This window comes from Passer montanus, unplaced genomic scaffold (genome assembly GCF_014805655.1).
Source record: "Passer montanus isolate IOZ18808 unplaced genomic scaffold, ASM1480565v1 scaffold96, whole genome shotgun sequence".
Taxonomy (NCBI): Eukaryota; Metazoa; Chordata; class Aves; order Passeriformes; family Passeridae; genus Passer; species Passer montanus.
In genome coordinates this window covers 358801-377153 of record NW_024375034.1, presented here as the reverse complement: position 1 = coordinate 377153, position 18353 = coordinate 358801, and the positions used below count along the sequence as shown (strand labels likewise).

The window sequence follows — 18353 nt, the reverse complement described above, 5'->3', positions numbered from 1 at the left end:
TACTTTTTATAAGAGAGGACTCGCACCAAAACAGCAGCCACAAAACCTAAATCTTTCAGAAAAAAAGAATTTATTGCTCTCTTATCAAATTCTTCCCACCTCGCTCAGCCCTGATGACGTCATTAAGATTAAAAAAAAAAATTGACGCTGAACAAACAAAATTCTTTGTTTGAATAAAATTTATACATCATATATGAAGTATATGAAAATGCAATAGGCTATTGCTTTTAAGGGTTAATCCTCTGTTAATGTATGTCCTTTTTTGGGCTTATTTTGCCCAGAAAAAGGTACTCAGACAGTCTGTCTTTGTTTTTATTATCTCTTATTGTCCTAAATTCTAAATGTCCAAATTTTTATTACTCTAATTATATTACTATTTTTATAACCATTTTATTACTATTAAACTTTTAAAATTTAAAAACCAAATAATTAGCGTTTTTCACAATGGATCTCCGAGCTCTGAAACGATTTAATCAGCCCAGAAGCAGGCAGGGATCAGCGAGCCAGCATCTTTATTTTGTCTTTTTTCCTTCCAGTGATGCATCTGGAGGAGCCTGGGCCCAGCTGTGGGATCAAACAGCCCCTGCTCAGTCCCACACTGATAACCATATCTGCAGCAGCAGCTTGAGTGGCCCAGCACCCCCAGGGACCCGTCCTGGGTGCCAGAGCATCTCCCTGTGCAAAAGGCAGTGTTGGAAGGGATGATTGCCTTGGAAAGGACAGACACAGTGTGGAGGATGGAAGCCTTCCCTGCCTGCAGAAGAAAAGCCTTCTGGGCCAGTCCTTGCCTAGGACAGAGAATTAAATCAAATCATCCACAAATACCAGAGGGATGTGCTGCCTCAGATCCACGTGAGGAGTCACCACAGAGCACCCTGCCTGTGAAACACCACGCTCTTCTTTGGTTTTCTTGTGAAATAATTGTGAAATAATTGTGTCCCAGCAGGCACGAGGTGTCACACACCAACCTAAACCCTTTAGTGGCCACTGGACAGCAAAGTGCAGCCACTTCTCAGTGGCACTCCACCACCCCTGGCTCCTCTTGGGCTGCAGTGAGAGCCACAACTGCAGGGGCAGCACCTGCTCCAGCCCATTCTGAAGCAGGTCTCACAAAGAGCAAGGTTCAGCTCTGCCTGTTCAAATTTAGTGCAGAAATATCCCTGGCCACAGCGTTTGCCAGCTCAGCAAAAGCTGCACAGAGCAGAAGGAGGGCAGAGCAACCATGAAATTCCCTGTCAGCCATCCATCCATCCATCTGCCTTGCTCTCTGAGCATGGTGCACCCCAGGAGGGAGAGCACAGCCCAGGCCTCCTGGGAGAGCCAGAGGGAAGGAAAAGGGGGCTCTGAGCAGCCAGCACAGCCCAGGTCACTGCTGAGGCTGTCCCTCCTCACTGCTCCTGACCTGGGACTTGCTGACTTGGGGCTTCTCCGTGGTCCCAGGGTAATATGTGGTGCTGAGGCAGCTCTTGGAACCCTGGATGCTGAAAATTTCAGACTTTCTGTGCTGAAAGGCACAGACCCTCAAGAGAACACTGCATTTGACCTGAGGCCGTGGAGACTGCTTCCAAAATTGACAGAACTGAAATTATAGGTGTGTAGTTTGACTAGAAGTGTGGTAGAAAACTTAAGAGTTTAAAGTTTTAGGATATAGTAATAAATACAAAGCTAACATAGAGATTTTAAGGTGGTAGCTAGTCCTCCTTCACCACCTTCTTAATGAGTTTGAGTAGTAGTTTTTTGAGTACTAGTTTTTCAAGTAGTATTTTGTAATTAGACAGAAAAATCCGCATTGTGAGACGTAAGAGATTAGTTGCTAGGTTAAAAACAAAAATAATTTAAGTGTAATTTCTTAATTAAATAGTTTTTCCTTTACCAAAGCCTCGTAAAAGTAGGTAAGGAACCATTTTGTAGCTTGTCAGTAAAATACTGTGAAGTTCCCAGCTTGTAAGACTGGGAACATCTAAACAATAAACATCTAAATCTAAACACAAAATACCATCTCAAACACTTGAAATCCCAACCCTAACAAAAAAGAAAATAAAGAGGAGAGGAGAGGAGAGGAGAGGAGAGATGGAAGAGAAGAGGAAGAGAGCCAACACCGAGTGGTGCCCCATGTGAGGAAGGAACTCCTGACCTTCAGAGGCAGCCAAATTTGGGGGACACAAGGCTCACCAGTCACAGCAGGCATCCCAGTGAGCTACTGGGGTGGAGAGCTGAGAGCCTCAGCTGCAGACATTCCGATCCAGGAGTAAGTAATGGAATCAAACAGGAGCCTAGCAGGATTCCTGTGGGAGCCCAGCCTCCCCACCTGCCAGCTGTCCCAGGTGCTGTCACCAGCAGGTCCTCACACTCCCACTGCCCAGGGAATGGCCATCCCAGCAGGTTTCCCTGTGCCCTGCTCAGCCCCAGCAGGCCTGACAGGGGACACCCATCCTTCATGGAATCATGGAACGGTTTGGGTGGGAAGGGACCTCAAAGATCACCTTGATACAATGCCCTGCCATACCCAGGGGCACCTCCCAGCCCCATGCAGCCTGGGCTAAAACCCAGACCAAGTCCCCCTGCTGGTTTTAAGCAAGGCACGAGTCACCAAGGCCTGAGAGGCAGGAGGGGACACGTTGTCCCCACCTGTGTGACTGTGCCCCTGACACGACACGGCCTGAGGGCAAGGCCAAGTGCATGTTATCACCTCAAGTGCAGCGGGTGAAGCGTTTCCCACTCTTTTAAGACAACATTATTCCAGTGACGCCCGAAATGTTCTCGCTAGGAGGGAGGGAAGTGGAATTACACTCGTCTGAACGGCCTCTTTTGTCACGCATTTTGCAAGGCGTTGAGGCATGAAAGCTTTCAGAGAAACCTGGGTGAATCCAAGCTGGGTGGTTATAAGGCTACTTACAGAGCTGACATGATGGATCATCTTCATTTCCCCACTCCTGTCCTGCTCACAGCAAATCCATTTGCTGGGCAATTAGACTCCAGTCATTACATTATGCTAAGAAGACACTCCTTTGGCAGCAGCAGGGACCCTGACCAGGAGGAGCCTGGAGTGCTGCCTGCCCATTCCCAGCTACTGAAAATGCAGGGCCACCAACAAAGGCAGGAATGATGCATCTGATTCCATGATCTCAGAAGGCTAATTTATTAAGATACTATATTAAAGAATACTATATGATACTAAACTAAAGAATACAGAAAGGATACTTACTGAATGCTTAAAAGATAACAATGAAAACTTGTGACTCACTCCAGAGTCCTGACACTGCTTGGCCCCAACTGGCCAAAGAGTGAAAAAAACTCACAGCAGAATTCAATGAAACAATCCCCTGTGGGTAAACAATCTCCAAACGTATTCCACATGAGCACAACACAGGAGAAGCAAATGAGATAAGAATTGTTTTCCTTTTCTCTGAGGCCTCTTTCTGCCTTTCAGCTTCCCAGGAGAAAAATCCTGGGTGAAGGAATCTTGTTCAGAGAATGTGAACGCCACACCCAGCTGCTGGCACATCCAGGGCTGCAGTAACCCCTGTGGCAGCAGTGCCACCTTCCCAGCTCACATCACATCCTGCCAGGGCCCTCCAGCCTGGCATCCTCAGCACCCCCTGCCCCTCCAAAAGGTCTGGGATTAAGCAAAATGGCCCTTGGGATGATTTTGTTTGAGGCAAAGAGCAGCAGGATGGAGATGGACAGTCCTTCTCTCCTGCACACTCTTCTCCCGAGGGGTTTTAGACAGTCAGTACTCTTATTTTCCAAGTAAAACACAAGGTGACAGAGCTGCTGGCAGCTGGCATGGCCTCTCCATGTCTTGCCCATGCCACCACAACCCAACCAATCCCCATCCCTCCTCCTCCAGGCATCTCCCTCCTTCTCCTACAATTCCCTCCCCAGCGCCTTCCCGGAGCTCCCACCTCCAGCTCCCTCTGCCCGTGTGTGTGTGTGTTCGTGTGTGTTCCCATTACTTCTGGGTGAAATAACTGACTACAGGGTCAGTCCACCTGAAAATTGCTCTCCCCAGACCTAAATGAAACAGATGGGCATTGATGATGTTTTGGGAGAAATTAATCAGCCTGGACCGGCGGCAGCGCCAGCAGCTCCCTTGGCCCAATCTTGCCTAATGAATTCCGAGCTCTCTGTCTTAATAGCTCCTGACAAGACTAATTTACTCTTGTAAGTGATTAGAGGGGGAATGATCTCTTAATTGTTGCTTAAGATCCCTTTTGGCACGGCAGGCAGCAGGCAGGGAGCTGCTGGCTTTGGAGGGAGGGGATGCTGTAGGGAGGGATGGGCGCTCAGACAGACCTCAAAAAAATGTAATTTTTTTTTCCCAGGAAACAGGCACCACACACAGTTCTGCTCCTCACACTCAGGATCTCGGAAAGGTGTTTCCAGATGCTACCTTTTTTTTAAAGTTAATAAACCTTAACTCAGAAAACACCTACCAACAGCAGGAAATACAGAAACAACTGTGTGTGTCAACACTTCCCAGGCTGACATTTCCCTCCGGTGCATCTGGAAACAAAATCTCAAGGTGCCAATATTCTTAAGAGTCAATTATATACATACACACACAGTGCAATACAAAGTTTAAAAAAAAATGAAATTCAACTGCCAAAGTAATTCCAAGAATGACTTGACTGGAAAGCAGGCTGTAGGAAATCTCCCTATTTTCTGACAAAACAGGAGTTCAGTCCAATTCCCATGAGGTATTTCAGGCTCGAGTACTTGGAGAGCAAGGTGCTCCGTGAGGAAGCATTTCCATTAAGCTGTTCCCAGCCAGCTCTGGCTCCTGCTCCCCTCCCAGGGCTTCTCCTGAGGGTGAGCTCTGTGCAGAGCTCAGCCACCACGCTCACCATCCACCCCAACCAAGACTCCACATCCTGCCTGCCTGCTCAGACACCACCCCAAATCCCACAGGGGCCACCAGTGCCTGGCCAGGGGGACCCTAGGAGGGACAGAAGGCTCAGCTGAGCAGCCCCTGGAGATCTCTCCAGGCCCTCAGCAGCTGTGATGGGGATGTGGCTGCAGTAAGAGCCCTTCCTTCAGGAAGGTGCTGCTAAGGCTGGAGGTGGCAGAAGGGACCTCCACAGGCTCCATCCCAGCCTCGCAATCGATTCCTCCCCCATTAAAGGCCAGTCAGGAGCCCTGATTGAAGACCACAAGTTTAATGGACTGAGAGCCCGGGAAGGCGCCGAGAGCGGTCGGGTCGATTTCTGCATTTACGAAAAACCGATCCCCAGCTAAATAAAGAAAGAAAAGCTCCATCTGTCAATCAAAAGAAAAACATTCCTCCTCCATACTTCTCCACGGTGTGGGCGCAGCCAGTGCCCATCCCACTTACCCACAGGTGTGTCCTCGTTGATCAGCAGGTAGGTGTCAAAGAAGTAGTTGATGAAGTATGGCAGGCGATTGCCCTGACCTGGGAAGAGGACAAACACAAGGAGTTATTTCCCAAGGCTGGGAAGGGCTTGGGAATGCTCACAGGGCACCATAAAAGCTGCCACTTCCCTCCACCAGCCTTTCTGGATTTGGTGTTTTCCAAAAGGCAGAGGGGAGGGGGAAAGCCGACAGCACAGGGAGCAGTAGCATCAATTACTGGTTTAGCCCACGATTAATACCTTTGCTTTGTTCCCACAGCCGAGAGCCTTTCGCCTTGTCAGCCACCCCAGCAAAGCCCCGTCCTCCTTCCCTCTGCCATCACCGGGCTGCCTTTCCCTCTAATTGCCTCCTTTCACCTCTAATCACCAGGCTCACTCCTCTCCACTCCCGTGGCTCTGGGAGCTCCGAGCCTGCCCCTGGCCCGCAGCCTCATTAGGGGACAGAGCCAAGTGCAGAGCACGTAGGAGAGTGACAAAGGCAGCCTGAGCCAGGGAAAGAGTCAGCCTGGAAGGATCTGCTGCGGGGAGAGAGCACACAATGATTTCCCAGGAAGGTTTCAAGGAGCGTGTTCAGCATCCCACCTCAGGAAACCAGAACAGACCAAGCCTCAGCAGCCTCTTTGCCTGCCGAGATCCCAAAGGAAGGAGATGCTCCTGAGACCTTGCAAACACAGGTCCCAGGCATGCACGCCACCAAACCAGCTCCTGGGGACAGGGGCACGGGATGGGGGAGCAGCCCGAGCACCCCCAGGGCTCCCTCTGTAAGAGGACAGGGATTTCTCAGCACTGCCCTCTTTCCTGAGGCACCAGGTTGGTTAAACACCCTGAGAAATGGGAAAGCACTGGAGGCAGCACCGTTGCAAAGGCACATTTAAATCCCAGCCTCTGGAGCTAAGCACCTGGAAAGAAAATAAAAAGGAACCTGACAAAATGGGTTATTGGAGAGCTAAGGGCATCTCCAGAGGCTTGGCAGCACACTTGTCGCTGGCTGCCACTGGGGCCAGCAGGCTCCTGGAGGGGCAAATGGGGCTGAAACACCCCCAGCAGCCCTTGGCACACAGGACTCGCTTCTGCAAAACCTTTCTGTCTCAAAATACATTTCTTAATATCACCAGCACGCTAAAAATAAGTTGCACTTTCCAAATGCAGCTGCAGCAGGTGCTGGGAGGCTCCAAACCAGGCAGCACACAGGATCTGTGTGCTCTGGAGGAGGGAGACCTGCACCTGGGAGCTGTTGAGGGAGGGTCTGGAGGCAGGACGCTGCTTTGGGCTGCAAATCCCAGGATAAAGCTGGAGTTTCCTCCTCAGGGATTGCCACAGCCACCAAGTTCCACCCTGGGACGTGCCATCCCTGGAACCCCCAACACAAGATGGGGTTCCCCAGCACAGGAAGAACATGGACCTGCTGGAGAGACCCCAGAGGAGGCCACGAAGATCTGAGGGGCTCCTCTGGGCTGGGAAAGCTGGAGAAGAGAATGCTCCAGAGAGACCTTGGCTGGTGGAGGTCTCTGCTCATCTCCTGCAGTGGCCAGGCAGGAGCATGGGGACTCCACTGCCACTCCAGAGCTGAACCATCCTCTTCCAAACACTCCAAGCCCACTCAGGCCCCACCTGCCCATCACATCCTGGCTCATGGCTCCACCAGGAGCTCTGCAAACCCTCTGGGAAGAGCTGCTCCATCACCTGCAGTGCCCAAGGTGCGTGGCAGGATACATCCCCTATCCCCATCCCAGGCCCAGCAGCTGTGCCAGCACTTGCTTATCACAGAGATGGCAGCCCGAGCCCTGGGCAGGGTTTAGGAGAGAAGGGCTGGAATACTGCTGAGCTGCAGAGCCTCCAAATCCCTGTCCCCACGTGCTGCCTGTCCAGGGCTTTGCAGTTTGTCACTGCAAGGAGGGAGCAAGTCCCCAGCTGGGCAGGCAGAGCCCCCTTCCAATGGGACAGAGTGGCAAGTGACCTCTCAGGGAGGTAAAGGACTTGCTGGATTGTCTTTTCCCCTGATTTGCTCCCTTTTCCAGAGGAGCTGCAGCTCCAGTGAGGCTCTCCTTGATCCAACACGACACCAGAGGGAGATTGACTGCGCCTGTCACTCACAGCTAATGTCATCCACTGACTGCTTAATCAGGCTGCCAATCTGGGCAAGCCATCTCCAGCCTTCAGGAGGGGAAAAAAGGGGGAAAAAACCTCTATTCCAAAGGGCACAGTGCTATCAAATGGACACACACTGGCTATTGTTTATCAGCAAGAGCCACACAGGCACCCTCTCCCCACACCAGCACCCAGGGGGGTTAGGCCAGTCATGTAACAATCCCAATTTTCACGGGGCTTTGCTGTACATTTACAGCTCCTGTGCACCCTGTGATGTGCCAAAACCCGTCCCAAAACTCCCATTTTCTACACCAAAAGGCCATTGTCCCACCAGCTCCCTGCCAGAAGCCCCAGTGCCAGGAACGACCCAGAGCATCAGTGGAAAGAGCTTCTTGTGGAGGCTCTTCTGGCCCACAGCCCTGCCTTTCCCTCCATCTGGAATTAGAAAAGAGGTTTTGCAGCTTGGACAGGAATTATTTCCTCCCCCCAGCACATATTTAAGCACAGTTCAGGTCATGGTTTTGCTGCTGAAAGCAGGGGGAGAGCCTTGCCAGCAATATTCTGCTGTACACAGCTAACAAGCTTCTGCTTTACATCCCTGCCCGTGATCCCTCCCTCTCTCCCTCCAGTTTTCTTTGGGTTTTATTGATGTAGATTGACCTCATGCCAGCTCCAGCACCAGCTCTGCCTTGGTAAATCCACATCTGGAACTTTCCAAGGGCAACTTTTCATCGAGATAGCCCAGGAGCATCTCCCCCTGCTGGGCTCACCAGCACATCCACCCTTCTCCAGGGCTCTTGGAGTCCCACCCGCCCTCTCCCAAGAGGGGACACGTGTGCAGCCAGTAAGGGCTGCAAGAAAAGTGGGAGCATGATGCACAGGTCCCCACGATTTCCTGGGATGGAGACGTGGAAGGTCTGATGAAGGCAGGAGATCTGCTCACCCACAGCCCACCCCAGCAGTGCAGCTCTGCATATTCACCAGGAGACCACAAATAGTAATTCCACCTTTGTACCCTGCAAACACAGCCCCGAGCAGACACACACCTACCTGGAGAGACCAGGAGCAGGAGGAGAGGCAGGAGGCCAGCAGCAGCAGCCACGGGATGCTTCATGGTTCCTGTCAAGCAAGAGAGGCAGCGTCAAGTCCAGCAGTGACAGTGACCCAGTGTCCCTAAATCAGGCTCGGGGTGCAGCCCTGCCCCAGGCTGTGCCACAGGGGAGCCCTCAGGACATCAATGCTGTGCTTCAAACGTCCTCTTGGTGATGGAAACCCGGGTTCACCTGCTGGAGGTGCTCCATTTTTTCCTTCCTGCTTCCCCAAGCTGCTCTCCAGTGAAGGAAGGAGCCACAGTGAGCTCAGTGGCCAGGAGAGGAGCAGCCCCAGGAGCAGAGGAAGAGCTGCTGTGACCCAGCAGTGACACAGCAGCGAGCTGTCAGCACCCAGACCTGAGCTGGTTTGGCAGCAGCTTGACCCAGAATCACTGCAGAGGCGCCAGGATTTGGGAGCAGAGTCCCTGGAATCTCTCACCCCACCTGGGCACCCACAGAGCAGGAGCACAGGAGGCAGAGAGGCTGCCAAGCCTGCCCCCATCCCAAATTTTCAACACAGCACACAGCTCCCCACGCTAAGGACACAATAAAACAGCAGCAGGGAGCTGCCAGCACAGCCACATCCCCACTTGGTGGTGTTCAGACCATCAGACCCAAAGCTTTTTCCAAACTAACCCCAGAAAACCTCAGCCAGGTGCCTCTCTGCAAGGAAATTGGCACAGGTGGATTTTAAAACATTCCATCCCTCAGGCAAACACGACCCTCATGTATTACACAGAGCACAAAGGCACAAGGAAACCCCCAGAGGTTTCCTGAGCGACCCCAGTGACCTGTCTGAAACTCTCCACGTTTCCCTGGCTGCTCTGCTGAGCTGTGGGGCAGTGGAAAGAATTCCCACCAGGGACAGGAGGTGACAGCCAGCTGAACTTCCCTTCACAGCACCCTGTGGTAGCTTTATCCCAGCCCAGCTGAGGGTGAAGGGCTCTGCCCCCCTCTCAGAGATTCATGGGAACCCTCCTGCAGGAGCTCCAGAGCAATAGCTACACCTATTTTATTTTTACTGATGGATGTGTCACAGAAGACAGCTCGTAACAGCTCTGTCACCGCAGAAAGGGCCTGAAATTCTAATTTCTCCTGCTATTTTGCTACGGGGAGTCTCTCTGGGATGAAGAGGTCTGTGCCTAGACAAGAAAAATGGTGCTGTGGTGTGTTTTGTGCATCTTCAGGTATTTCAGTGCAAGCCTGAGAAAGCATTCGGGTGCCCATCACCCCAGAAAACACAGTCAGGGCAGAAGAGTTTAAACCTCCACCCCACAACAAGTTTCTGACTTCTGCTCAGTGTCAGCAGAGCACCCAAAAGGCCAGTTTCTAAAAATGGCCACTTGCCCCAGAGCCAGGCATCCTGACAAGCCCTTCAAATCCTTACACAAAAGCAGAATAGACTCTTGTGATTAAGAAAAAACACCAAACATCTCTATTTTCCCCCTGCTTTAATAGGTTTTGGGGAGGAGGGAATCTCAGCATCGTTGTTCCAGACCCCTGCACCCAGCAGAGAATGCAGAGCTTGATGCTGTAGCCAGAGAGAATGAGATGGAAATGAGCTCCTCTGCTTTCTGCAGTGCCAAAATGCCAGAGGAAAACACTAACTTTCTTCTCAAACAGCACCACTATCAGCCCAAGTGAGCGTGAACATTATTTCCCAGCTTCACAGCCCGTGTTTAAAAAGCACCAGGGCAGTGGAGAAACAATTTATGTGATGTAGGAATAAAGGGAGCTGACAGCATCCCCTTTCGAGTGTCATGATAAATCTAAATATTGGATATTCCAAGTCAGTCACTTCATTATGTCAGTAATTGCCTGAAATGTCATTTTGATTTTCTCTGTCTTCATTAATATTGCAGCTCTTCACTGGTTCTTTGAGATGGTTCACTCGAATACTGCACATTTACAGAACAGGATCCAGAAGTCTCTGGGGAGAACTTAAAAAATTGTGACTAAGAGCAGATTAAATTGCACCTTGTGCCTGAAAGAGGCTCTTTGGAGGAAGCACTCGGTGCAGTTCCCAGCATGATAATGTCCCTGGGAGCTCAGGTGCTGTCTCCTCCTGGCTGCCAAAGCACTGATGTTAAACCAGAGGTTTCCCCATCCGCTGGCAGCTGCTCCCAAGGAGCTGCAGGCAGAGCCTCCAGAAATTGGAAGCTGAGGAAACACCACAGTGCAAACAAATCCAGGGCTTCAAAGTTCAGCAATCAGCTCAAGCAGAGGTCTTTCAGCCTGCTTGCTCCAAACACCCTCCTCCTTCCCAGGCCTGGGAAGTGGCTTCTTGTCACCGTGATATTTTCTAAAAAAATCCCTTCACCAGGATTTCTTCTCCTGGGAAGCTGAGAAGCTTCAGCTTCTCCCCATTTTGCTATTTGGGAATGTGATTTGGAGATTGTTTTCCAACATGCGAATTGTTTTAATTTAATGACCAATCATGGTCCAGCTGTGTCGAGGCTCCGAGGAGTCACGAGTTTTTATTATTCATTCTTGTTAAGCCTTCTGATGTATCCTTTCTCTTTAGTTTATTATAGTTTTAGTAGAGCATTCTTTAATATAAAATAAAATAATAAATCAGCCTTCTGAGAACATGGAATCAGATCCATCTCTTCCCTCACAAACACCACAGCTTTTCTCCTGCCTCAAAGCACTGCTGCATCCCTAAACGTGGCAAATCCCACCTGCTGCATCCTGGCCATGCTCCAGGAGCCTCCTGGCACCTCACCTCACTGCTCCAGCTCTCGGGGTGCCTCAACAGCACAGCCGGGCTCTGCACCTGGGTGTTTTATTTTAAAATAAACTTTACTGGGGTGCTGCTCTGCACGCACACAGAACACGGCATCATCTCTGCCCGAGCTGCCCTCCCGCTGCTCAGCTGGCAGAGCTGCTCCATGCTGGCACCTTCAGCCACCCCTAAACCCCTTGTGCCTTAACCCCAAACCTGGCTTTCCCTTCCCCAAACAGCAGTGAGATGCTCGAGCCACAGAATTTCCAGCTCCAGCCTCTCTGCTCACTCCGCGCTGTGAAGAAGAAACGGAAGCGCAAATCAAAGCTCCCAAACGGCTGCCACAGCAGGGAACTGGGTGTGCCTTCCCAAAAACACCACTTTTCCTGCAATGCAGTGTCCCAAAGAGGGACAGCAGTGCCCCCCCAGAGGATTTGATGTGGAGGTGGGGTGGAAGTACCTGAGGTGGCACCGGGATGTCCCCGCACCACCCGGCTGCTGGAGGACCCCCTCTCCCAGGCTGCCTCCATCACTGGGGCCACCTTGGAAGAGCAGCCAGGAGCTGGCCCAACAAGGACCACTGTCACAGTCACATTTTCTGGAAAAATCCCTTGGCCCAGGATTCTTCTCCTGGGAAGCTGAAAAGCCTCAGAGAAAAAGGAAAACAATATTGTCTCATTTGCTTCTCCTGTGTTTTGCTGCTTTGGAATGTGGCTGGAGATTGTCTATCCAACGGGTGATTGTTTCATTGGTTTCATGTAAATTGTTCTGACTCAATGGCCAATCAGGGTCAAGCTCTCTGGAGAGAGTCACAAGTTTTCTTTATTATCTTTTTAGCCTTCTGTAAGTATCCTTTCTGTATTCTTTCATATAGTTTAGGATTCTTTAATATAATATAGTATCATAAAATAATAAATTAGCCTTCTAAGAACATGGAATCAGAGTCCTCATTCCTTCCTTCATCTGGGAAACCCAATACAATGGACCACTACCAAACACACATCCCCAAAACCACTCCTGGGATCCCCTTTGGCCGAGCACGTGGCTCAACACCACCCCTCACACCAAAAAATCCAGCCTCTCCTGCTTCCCCAGCCTCCTCTCTGCTCCGTAAAAAAAGCACTGCTAGAAATGCACCTTTCCTCCTCATTATTGCCTCTTGGCCAGGGCTTTACAATAAGTAGGATTCAAAAGGAAAAAAATTACAAGTTAATCCTGATTTTTTTTTTTATTCCCACCCCCATATTGGCGTGAGCCATACCCAAATCATAATTCCCAAAAATAACAAATTGCAGAACAGGGTAATCAGAAGTAAATTGATATTGATAAATAAGCTTTTCTCCCGTGCGGTAGGTGGTTTATTTTAATCTAATGAGTTTTATATTTTCTGAGCTTTCAGATTCCATGATGAAGAGCCATCCGCGCTAGAATTACAAAGCACTTTGAAATATTGTAATTTTATGGCTCATTTTGTCAGGACTCTTGAAAATGAGATTTGTTCCCAGTGAAAAAATTTGCCCCCTTCTTTTTTTTTTTAATTTTTTTTGCTCTCTATTCCCTGCAGTGAAAGGAAATAAAATTTCCCTGTTAAATAAATACAGGCCAGGATATTGGTTTGCACAGGGGAGGGGGAATATGGATGCCCACAGGGAATAAGGGGCCCAGCTGCTGGCACCTGCCAGGACCCACCTGAGACAGTGTCTGCAGGAGAAAAGAGCATGGAAACTCCTCTCTCTTCTTCCTTCACCCCAAAACCAAAGCTGAGGTTGGAGACAGGGGTGTTTGCTCCCCACAAAGATCTGCACTTCCCAGGTGGGGCACTCAAACCTTTCTTCCTCCAGGGAAAAAGCTGGAGCTGCTCCTTACTTAACACCCAAAATTCCCCTCACTTCTAGCAGTTTATTTCCATTTTAAACCAAGGACAGGACTGAAAGTATTTTTCTTGGTGCTTCCAGACATTTGCTTTCCCACAGGAAACAACCAGAAGCTGCAGAATGACACTAAACCATCATTTCACCAAAAACCCAGGAGGAAATGTCACCTTTAAACTTCCCAGTCCTTGCAGGAAGGGTGGACCTGGGCTGGGAATGACATGGGTTGGGAATGAATGACATGGGTTTAGAAATGAATGGCATGGGTTTGGGAATTACATGGGTTTTCCCATGAAATGAGCAATGACATAGATTTTCCCATGACATGGGGAATGACATGGGTTTGGGAATGAATGACTTGGGTTTCGGAATGACATGGATTTTCCCATGACATGGGTTTGGAAATGACATGGGTTTTCCCATGAAATGGGAATGACACAGGTTTTCCAAGCCCTTGACACAAGACAATCCCAATAACCCCCCTCTCTGCATAAGCAACACACAAATCTTTCACCACATCTCCAAAGAAAAGCCAAATAATTCATCCAACTCAACTTCTGCATCCATGGGGTACCAAAACAACAACCTGGGAGCTTTGGGAAGAGAGTCCCCCACTCCCTGCTGCATCAGTCCCTGCCACCCACCCCTCCAAGGTGAGGGCAGCTTCATTTTTGGGGAGAGAGAAGCAGGAATTCCCAATTTCTTCCTTTTTGAGTGGGGCAGCAGTGGCTCAAGGGAGCCTCCAGCACTGGTTGCTAGTCACCCATAGGCATCACAGCAACCATTTTCCATCACAAAACCTCTCTTCAGCTGGAGCAGCAGCTCCTGAGCGAGGAGGAAGGCTAGGATGGGGCATGGAGACCAAGCCAAGAGGCTCCTGGGCTGCTCCAAAACACAGCAAAGCTGAGGAGCAGATGATGCTAACGTGGGATGAAAAGGTGGAAAAGCAGCCAACAGCAACAGAGCTTGGCTTAAAGGAGGAAGAGAGGGAAGAAAAAATGGAGGAGGGGGAGGAAGGGTGGCAATTCTTGCTCCAGGAGGAAGTGGAAGGCTGAATGCAGTGAAGTGACACACACAGTCTGGTCTCAGGAGACAGGAGCCTCTCTCCAGGCTCTTGGAAAACGTACAGGGAGGGACAAAGTGGCAAATGGAAGGTGCTGAAGGCCTGACTGCAGGGCTGCTCAGGGATGGGATGCCAGATACTTTCTTCTCGTGCCCTGCCTGGAAGGAGGCAGCAGCCTGGCTGGGCTTCCAAGCACTGCCATCCAAGGGTGCAGGAGAAGTGCCCAACATCCTCAGGCTCCCACACAGGACCCCCGAGTGTGGCTGTGCTGCTGCCACCCAGCCCCTGCCCACGCATCCTGCAGGCTCCACCTCTGGGCTCTGCTTGGTTCAGGGGGGTTTCAAGGGAAAGAAAAGGACAAGATGTGTGTGAAGTGGGATTAAAGGGGAGGAAAAAAGTGTGTGCTGGAAGGGGCTGCCTCAGCACCTCCCTCCTTGCCACATCCAGCTGCAGCTTTCAGGGCAAGGAGCCCCTTTTTGCAGCAGGAGGGAGGCTTTGCCCCAGGGTGTCCCCCCAAAACAGCAATAAAGGAGTCAGCATCAGCCTCAAGAGCAAGGCAGCAGCCTCAGAACCACCAGCTCTTCCCAATCAGCCACCAAGCTGCATTTTGAAGCCCTGCTAAAGGAAATGGTGAGTTATTGGAGTCCATCTCCCTTGGTGAAGGCTCAGCAGACACTGCTGCAAGCCCGGGGTGCTGTGTGTGCACCTGGGATTTTATCCCAGCTCCCCGCCTCCAGCTGCCCCTAAGCTCCAGGCCAGGAGTTTGCAACACTAAAAAAAAGCAGCAGGGCCATTTTGTTCAGGCCTGTGGTAACTGGAATTTTAGATCTTAAAAACAGAGGGGGAAAAGGGATGCTTCAGAAAAAAGGCAAAAAAAAATACAACAACCCCAGGAAAACCCACAAAAAACCTTCACACTGATGAAACAGAGCTGCAAAGGCTCTCAGGCCATTTCTTGCCTTGTCCAAATCAAGCATTCCTTGCTTCTTTCACACAAAGCTCACTTAACTTCCAGCAAGAGGCACTTTGCTGCTCTAGACCTCTCCAAGGCCCGCTGGCTGCTCCAGCTGACAGAGGGAGCAGCACTGTGGGCACCCTGGGGATTGTAGGAGCAGGGAAAAAACACGGGCAGCACAGGGAAAGGAGGATGGGGATCCTCAGGAAAAACCCCCTCAATCCCAAAGAGCAGCCCCGGAGAGCAGGGATGGAAGGGGAAGGCAAAGGCAGGGGTGAAGTTATTTGGATTAATGACAGCAGTTCATCACCAGTGACAGGCTTGTTCATGCGAGCCCTGCGAGACCCAGATGTGGCTGAGGGCCCTTGAAGCTGTCCAGTCCCTCTCCTACGTGCCCTTTCCAAAGGTGCAGCATCGCTCATTTCCATCAGGAATTTGCCCCCAGTGCCTCCCCAGCAGGACCTCTCCACTCCTGGGAGAGCAGCAGTTTTATCAAACAATTCAGGGTGATCCATCCAGGCCCTGCCAGAGGCTCCCAAGGCACAGCACAGCCCTCCCACGCCCTGAGCAGTTCCCATGGCCAGGCAGGTCCTTGGACAGGGCTTCCAGTGGATGGTGCAGAAGTGTCACTGTGTGTGCCAGGAGTGCCTGGCAGGGACACCTCCCACTGTCCCAGGCTGCTCCAGCCTGGCCTTGGGCACTGCCAGGGATCCAGGGGCAGCCACAGCTGCTCTGGGCACCCTGTGCCAGGGCCTGCCCACCCTCCCAGGGAACAATTCCTTCCCAAAATCCCATCTAATCTTCACCTTCACGGACTGAACCTCACCAGGACCCACACTGAAAGGTCAAGCTGAGCACAGCTCATGGGTAAATGCTGCCCCAACCCCTGGCAAGATCCAGGATATCTGCAAGATTTGGGTCCTAACCATTGGAATTCCCAGTTTCTCCCCGTTTCAGATGCAGAATCTACACCCTGAAATGGAGTCAGATAACAACATCAGCACAAAGGCAGGAATTTTGTAGGTTCTGGGCCACAAAAACCCCCCAAAAATTCCCTATTTCTCCTGCAACATAATTAGAAGTCTTACTGGAGGAAGCAGGGAAAAAACACAGAAGTTTTAGGGTGCTCATGGAACTGTTCATGCTCCAGCTCAATTAGCCTGGCTGTGAGCAGCTGGGATATTTTACACCCTAACAAGAGGCCACAGGCCAGCCCCCTCACCAAACCAATCCCATATCCTAAAGCTTCTTAAATTAAAAAATAATCTGTGCTCCAGACCATCTGCACAGAACATCTAAGAAACTTCATCCACAGAATCCTTTTTCAGAGGTCCTTTCACCCCCAGCTGCTGAGGGCAGGATTGCAGGGTGATTGCCCTTTTTCCTTGCAGGATTGCCCTTTTTCCTTTCACAGAGGAGCTGCCATGCCCTGGGCATCCCTCTGGAGATGATTGCAGCTGGGCAGCAGGAATGGCTCTGGTGCTGCATCCAGGTGATGTCCCTGAGAAAAGGGACAGAGGCTGGGGGCCCTCCCCAGCCTCTTCCAAACACTGTTACTCCCACTTATCACAAAAAAATATATAAATAAATAATAAAAAAAGAAAATAAAAGCAGGGACAACATCATTTTTTACAGTTTCCCACAAAGGCAGTGTTTTACAACTTGGTCTTTAAACGTTGTATTTTTCGTGACTCCTTCTGAAACAAGAAAGCTTTGTGCTGGGGATGGAGGGAGGGAGTGGGGTGGTGAAGGAAAATGGAACTGCACAGCGATTTTCTCCTCCCCTCCTTCCCCAGGACAGGGGGGAAGGAGAGACAAAGGTAAAACTCGCTCTGCCGAAACAACCACCTGGATTTTCACAAACGCCAGCATCCCACGGGAATACTTTATCCCCGGCTCCCAGCCCCAGAAAACAAACCCCAAAAAAATTAAAATTCAAACATCTCAATGCACCAGCTCTATCCCACACGCACGAAGCACGCCGGGCTCCCGCAGGATGCCCCGGGAGCTCCCGGGAAGGAGCCGGGCTCGGTGCTCTGCCAGCCCCTCTGCTGCTTTTCCTCCTGCACAGGGGAAAAACCCAAACCCACAACAAAAAAAACACACCTCGGCATAGGAAACGTCCCGTTCCTGCATCCCTCTCCTCCAGCCGATGGGGAGGAGAGGCGATCTGGGGAGAGGAGAGTGGCCGGCAAGGTGAAATTTAAAGAAAATAAGGACTGCAGGTTTTGAGGGAGACCAGGGAAAAGCAGCAGCGAGTAAAGAACCACAGGGGAAGAAAACAATCTAAACCAAAGTGTTTTCTCCAAAGGCTCGGGGCAAGTTTGGCGTTGGGAAAGGCTTTCCCTGCCGTTCCCATAATGTGCGGAGGGGATTTAAAAATCCCACCGCTCGCACTGCGGCTCAGCCCCCACGGCCGGGACGAAGTTCAAACCCGGCTCATCCCAGAAACTTTGCAGCTTCCCAGCAGCCCGAACTCCAGATCCGAGCCGGGGATGGGGGCAGGACAGCGGGCACCAGCGCGCGTTCACAGCGCTCTTTTTGGGAAAAAAAGGGGACAAAGGTTGGGCTCCCCCTCTCCGGCTGAGCGAGTCCCCCCGCCCGAAATACCAACAACAAGCGCAGGGCTAGCCCCCAGAAAAGGACGTTTTTGGCCGAAAGCACACCGAGAAGGTGTGGGAAGGGGACCCCCGGGAAGCCCCGCGGGAAGGGCAGGGGTGATGCCCGCATCCCGCCCCTCCCGGTGGATGAACCCCGAGGAGCGGGGGAACGCGGCCGGGCATTACCTGCGGTGGATGTCTCGGAGCCCGGTGTCAGCGGCGACCCCCCATGCCCCCCCTGCGCCCTGCGTGAGCCGCGGGAGGAGGAGGAGGAGGAGGAAGGGGAGGGAGCGCGGGAGCCGCTGACGCGGGCGGCGCAGCGCCCCTCGCCCAGGTACCCGGGATTTCAGCGCCGGCTCCACCTCCCGACCCCTCCCTGGGCACTGCCAGCCCCCCAAAACCCCCGGCTGGCCCCCCAAACCCCGGGCTGCCCCCGCAGACAGCAGCCGCTCGCTCAAAGCCAACTTCAGCCCGAGCGGGCGCCGGGTACCGAAAGTTTAACTCCGCCTCGGTGCCTTTAATTCTCCTTTTTTTTCCCTTTTTTTTTTTTTTTTGTTGTTGTTGTTGCTAATATTGTTGTTTCTCTGA

General features: G+C 51.4%; 1 protein-coding gene across 1 annotated transcript in view; it reads right to left on the bottom strand.

The window, feature by feature from the left end:
* Positions 1-18050, bottom strand: part of CDH23 (cadherin related 23) — a 191018-nt gene extending 172968 nt beyond the window's left edge. Inside the window, exons 1-3 of the mRNA XM_039696221.1 lie at positions 17952-18050; positions 8511-8579; positions 5336-5413 (exon numbers count right to left, since the gene is read on the bottom strand). Coding sequence (XP_039552155.1) covers positions 5336-5413; positions 8511-8574 — 142 coding nt within the window. The 5' untranslated portion in view covers positions 8575-8579; positions 17952-18050. The remainder of the gene's footprint in view (positions 1-5335; positions 5414-8510; positions 8580-17951) is intronic.
* Between the last annotated feature and the right edge of the window lie 303 nt (positions 18051-18353).